The 5,970-nt window shown below is 34.8% G+C and overlaps 1 protein-coding gene across 3 annotated transcripts in view; it reads right to left on the minus strand.

Annotated features, from left to right (window-relative positions):
- Positions 1-712: 712 nt before the first annotated feature.
- LOC107713379 (guanine nucleotide-binding protein G(z) subunit alpha) overlaps positions 713-5,970 on the minus strand; it is a 46,561-nt gene continuing 41,303 nt past the window's right edge. For all 3 annotated transcript variants that reach the window (XM_016518871.1, XM_016518873.1, XM_016518872.1), the window contains exon 3: positions 713-1,588. In XM_016518871.1, the coding sequence (XP_016374357.1) occupies positions 1,244-1,588 (345 nt within the window). In that variant the 3' untranslated portion in view covers positions 713-1,243. The remainder of the gene's footprint in view (positions 1,589-5,970) is intronic.

The following is a 5,970-nucleotide window of genomic DNA, read 5'->3' on the forward strand; positions in this document are numbered from 1 at the left end:
TTTTTTAACATTTTTTGTGAGTTTTTCCTCAATTTTGTGAGCTCTTGAACATAATGAATGATGGGAAATGCTTAGCCTCAAATACTGCTCTAAAGTGTTTAATAAAAGTGTGGATTTAATGTGCATTGTGTATTGGGACAGGCCCAAAGACTGATTGTTTTCGTCCCTTGTAATTGTAATTGTATTGAATGTGCACTTGTAGTGTACTTTAACTCTTAAAAGTATATTTTAAAAAAACTGTACTTGCAGATAATATAATATAAATGAAATGAAATAAAAGGCCACTTAAGTGTACTTATAGGGATAGTTCACCTTCAGTTGCTGGTCCCCATTGACTTGCATAGTTTGTTTGTTTTTTCATACTATGGAAATCAATGGGGACCAGCAACTGAAAGTGAACTATCCCTTTAAAGAGAGTACACTTGTATGACTATATTTCTTAACACGCTTTTAAAAAGTGATTTTTTTTAATGTCAAATTAAAATTTTTAAATTACATTTTAAATCATTGTTTCATTTTCATTCATGCTTTAAAGAAGTACACCTGTTTTAATGTGTTGTAAAGTACTTGATTATAATTTGAACTGTAGTGTGAGAGTGTATCTTCACCAACTGTGATGCACCAAATTGGAATATGTGCATAAAGCTTTAAAATGTATTCCTTAATAATAAGATCACAAGTTAAATGTTAAGTTACATTTATGGTGTTTTTCCCCCATCATTCACTGTCATTGTATGTAAGAGAGAAGCATGAACATTCTGCTAAACCTCTCCTTTTGTATTCCACAGAAGAAAGTCATACAGGTTTGAAATGACATGAGCAAATGAGTACATTTTCGGGTGATCTATCCCTTTCATAGATGTTTAGGAATTCCTGCTGTTTGTCAGGGAAGAGAGGAGCAGGGAGATCTGTTTCCAGTGTTTCCATGACAAACATGTGTTTGACTGCTGATCCCGAAGTCCCGTTGTGTGTAAGCAAACGTAACGATGGTGTATGTGTGTGTGTCTACATACTCATATGTTCAGTGCAAACACATTTATACCAACCTTGTAAAATCCTTTTTGACCTTTACGTTTTTGACATTGATAAATCTAGCAGGATGGCAGCATGTAGCCCTTTCCTCTGGGCCTCATCTGCGTTTCCTGTTTCGACAAGCGTTTTTGAGGGCACTCAGATCAGATCGTTCGCCAAGGGTTTTTTTCATATGCCGTGCCTGCCGCCCCTCTCCCCCCGTCCCCTCGTCCTAGCACAGCCCAATGTACTTGAGATTGTTTTGGATGATCACGTCCGTCACCGCGTCAAACACAAACTGGATGTTGCTGGTGTCAGTGGCGCAAGTGAAGTGCGAGTAGATTTCCTTGGTCTCCTTGTTACGGTTGAGGTCCTCAAACTGCCTTTGCACGTACACGGCCGCCTCCTCATAGGTGTTTTGCCCCTTGTAGTCAGCGAAGCAGACGGTCAGCGGAATACGCTTGATCTTCTCAGCCAGCAAGTCCTTCTTGTTGAGGAAGAGGATGAGAGAGGTATTGGTGAACCAGTTGTTGTTGCAGATGGAATCGAACAAACGCAGGCTCTCCGCCATACGGCTCTGTGAGGAAACCAAAGACAAGAAATGGTTAGTTGAAGCGCTAACAAGGGATCTGGCTCCCTCGAAGGGAAAACCTCTGGAGTTGATGAAATCAGTGGCCTTTAACCTTGAAGAGAGCAAACAGGGTAACGTATTTAGCTCCGAGAGATACTCTAGATCTAGACGATGGGCTGAATGTCAATGGAGATGACCCAGTGTGAGGACAGCAAATCACTACAAGCTGGGACATTCATTGTTGTGGCAACAGGGAACAGACAATGTGCTTTAACTCCCACAAACTCGCCATTTACTATTGCGTACTCAGGGTAATGAATTTGAACAAGCCTCTAAACCTAAGTATTAAAATTCTCATCTCGCACTGTTTGTGCTACATGAATGATACCTCAAATCGTTTGGCTTGTTGAGGGAAAAGTGTGCTATTACTTTCTAAGCCATCAGAATTACAATTTTTAAATATATTGTGTTATTCAATATTACATTTTAAGTTAATATATTTTAAATACACTAAATTACAACTTCAACATGACAAATGTGTAATTACAAACATATTTAAATACATGACATACAAATTTCAATAGAAATGACGTTAAAGTATATTTAAGTTTACCTTAAATCTTGTCAATTCATTTGGCAGTACATTTTAACTATATTTCAAAGAAATTAGAAGCAATTAGGAAGTTACTTATAAAGACGTATTTAGGTCAATACTTAAGTGGGTCAAAAAGGTTTAGCTAATTGCATTTAATATACATTTGAACTATAATACATTTGCATTTAATTGCAATTAACATGCAATCAAATGTCCAAAAATGATACATTCCATTTTCACTCAAGTATTTACTTTTATAGTATTTTCTTTCCTAAAATAAGTACTATTTTGAACATTATGTACTTTTTTTTTCCTTCACGGTTTTTAAGCTTTTTTTTTTTACATTGTTTTGGCATAATAATTTAACTGTCATTTGAATGATGACACACACAAGTGTTGGGTAAGTTACTTTCAAAAAGTAATTAATCACTAATTACATCATCAATATTGTTTTTAAATTACTTTTCTGATTACTCTGCCTGACAAGTAATTTAATTACTCAATAAGTAACTTTAATTATTCAAATCGCTAATTGCATCTTAAAATCCCTATTAACCTTAAAGCATAGACAATAGAAATGAAACTCTTTATTCTTTCCATTTGAGTCAAACATGGAATAGTTTAGCCTTTTAGTTTTAAAACAACTGTAATAATTAGTAGATCAATAAACACTAATCTAAACATTCCTAGACTGTAACATTCATCATGCTGCAATGTAAACATTCCCATTACTTTATATCTATGTCGTACCTATTATAAAAAAAAAAATTTATATGATAGCAAAAAAATTACATCCTCGTTTCGTATACGACATTTAGGCTATATGTAATTAAAAAGTTGCCTATATATCTGAATGCATATTTCACTCGCTTGCACACATTTCAGTTTGGCAAGATGTTTAGGAAAAGCCCAACTAGTAAAGTCAGTCCAAGTTTATGTTAAAATAACACGTTAACTAATGTAAGTAAGAATAAATTACAGAAATGAGATCCTCTGCTGAATAAAGCCGCGTCAGATCACGCTGTTCTTCTATAGGTAAATTCCGGCGTATTCCTCATAGCAGGTCTTCTTCCAAAAACGATGAAAAATAGATTAATCTTGATTTTTTTTTTAAATCTATTTTTTGTATCTAGGTGATGAGGGCATTTGCGCGCAGGTATGGCTGAGCTCAGAGAAGGGAAGTACCTCGCTTTAGTTTCATACGGATTACATAATCAGAGAATATTTGTTTTCGATTTGAATTAGTTCATTTAAAAGTAGACACTTTAAGTTTTCTATAGACATATTTCTCATATCTGTGTGTCAAGTATTCGCTGAGTTTCTTTTTTTTGTGACGCGTTTCAGAAAGAAGTTCACGTGGAGACCAAAACAGCAGAAAGCGCACCCTGTTTGATTTGTTTATTTTACAAAAGCACAATGTTTTGTTGTTATTGTCAGTATACACAAATAAAAGTAGACCCTTTATAGATTATAGATTGTTATAGATTATAGATTGAGTATTTTAGGTTCTTTTCTCTGTTATAAGGAAGAACTGCAAGTAAACACGCCAGCGCGGAGAGGGTTAAAAACTTAGCATTTAATTTTACCTTTAGATGATAAATGTAGATTTCAAATTCAATATTGATTTTAGAACTGTTGAAATTATTTACAGTATGTAACGCCAGTACTTTATAAGTAACTGTGATTAAATGACCTAACAGTAATCCCTTACTTTGCTTTTTCAGTGGATGAGTAATTTAATTACAGCAACATGTAACATAGTAATACGTTACACCCAACCCTATACTTTATCTAAAATGCAAGATGATTAGAAGAGTATGGCTCCAATGAGTATGTCTCCAAACATCAGTCAATATTTAGTTAGATAAACCAGGCCATAACAGGACCCGTTGAAAATAATTGTCCCTTTCTGCAAAGAATAAAATGCATAATAACCTTCTAAACTTGAAAATTAAAAAAAAAAAAAAAAGGTTAAAAGCCAAACACAACAAAATCCCTAAAGGAGAAACAACAAGCAAAAGCAGCTCACAGAATCATGTAGATTTCAGCAAGCATCATATGGCCAAGCGAGGTTATTAACCTATATTTCTCCAGCCCTGCTGAGTTCCCTATCTAATTCAATTAGTCACCTGCCCATGTTCAATTACCTTGCTGTGTTTGCCAGCGTAATGCCCATAAAACAAAGGCAGAGGACAGGATGCAAATAACACCCATGAAATGCGCAGAACCATTTCGCTGGCGACATTAGCTGAGCCTTTTACGATACCATCATCCATCCAAGTAATGCATTTTAATCCCAGAAAATGTGCTTTCTGCAAATATTTCAATGGTTACAGTGTTTACTAAACATAATTGACTGTATAATCTACTTTAGCTGCATAGGTAAGACTATAAGACCACAATTAAAGAAGGCACATCAAAGTCTACAAGTCAACATATCACATATCTATATACATGATAAGCAGTATACAATTATCAGTTATTCAATACATAGTGTGCAGCGTTTACCACATTTCGTGTTGTGTGTGCTCCCCTCCCATAGCGTGAGCTGCAATGGCTGCAGGCACGTGGTTGGGACGAGCAGCTTGTGACCGAGGGAGGAATCTGATATGAAGACTGGGCCGCTGTTTGAAAGGTTACACAAAACATCATCGTGCTTTAAGCAAATCACAAGATCAGTTACGAGAGAGTGAGAGTGGGTTTCACAGAGACATGAATAAAGTCAGTGAGGTATGTGAAAATGATGAAGGAAGAGTTGCTGTGATTAAGAAAAAGTATCGACCTCGTCACTGAGGCTCTTTCAGAATTTTAGTCTCCTTCTTTTGCCTTAGTGCAGCACCAAGGTTATTCCTGCTGGTCCTGGAGCAACGTTCCCATCGACCAGATATGAGGGTTAGATTTCAGATTTGAGGTTTAAAGTGGTTTTTAAATTTAATAACAAGGATCCTCAAGTATGACTCCCACGTGATGGACCTCGTTCCTAAAAACAAAATAGCGACTACATATTTTTATGTATGAATACAAATTTATACTGTACACTGAATAAAAATGGTATTGAAACAATTTTCAGAGGTGTTTCAGAGGTGAAATTTCACAAATATTTATAAAGAAACGACCACTACGGTTACACATGGAATTAAACATGAAATTCTGAAGCAAAGAAACTGAAATAGTATTTTCTTGTAAAAATGTACTCCAATGGGCTTTTTTTTTATATTTACAACTTCAAATTTCTTTTACAGTATATATGAAAGCAAATTATTTAGAAAACCTAGAAAATATTCACTAACATTATTATTGTATTAAATGTTTTTGTATTTAGTCTTTTTTCGACCCATTGAAAATATTTAGTTCAATTAAAATGTATTTCTATAGCGCTTTTCATAATAAATTTCAATAAAATCAATTCTTACTGTTAAAAACCTGACTGTAAATAAAATAACTGATTAAACTCCTGATTTCAGTCTCAAGAAATCATAATGAAATTACTGTTAAACATATTTTGTTAACAGTCAACACTGACAGTTCTACAAAATAAATTTTGTCATATGATGCGATTTCAATTTTTCCTTTCTCTTTGGAGTGTTACAAGCTCTTGGTTCATAAAGAAGATCTGTAAAGTTGCAAACACTAAAGTCTCAAATCCAAAGATTTGGCTCGTATTCTTTATAAAAGTTAAGAGTCAACCACGTCTACCTAAAACGCCTCGTTCTAACGCCCCCACATATCTAAATCACGATGTGGGAAGATTTGCATAACAACGCCCAAATGTTCACGCAAAGAAAGAAGGCAT

This window comes from Sinocyclocheilus rhinocerous, unplaced genomic scaffold (genome assembly GCF_001515625.1).
Source record: "Sinocyclocheilus rhinocerous isolate Xijiao unplaced genomic scaffold, SAMN03320098_v1.1 scaffold688, whole genome shotgun sequence".
NCBI classification, from domain to species: domain Eukaryota; kingdom Metazoa; phylum Chordata; class Actinopteri; order Cypriniformes; family Cyprinidae; genus Sinocyclocheilus; species Sinocyclocheilus rhinocerous.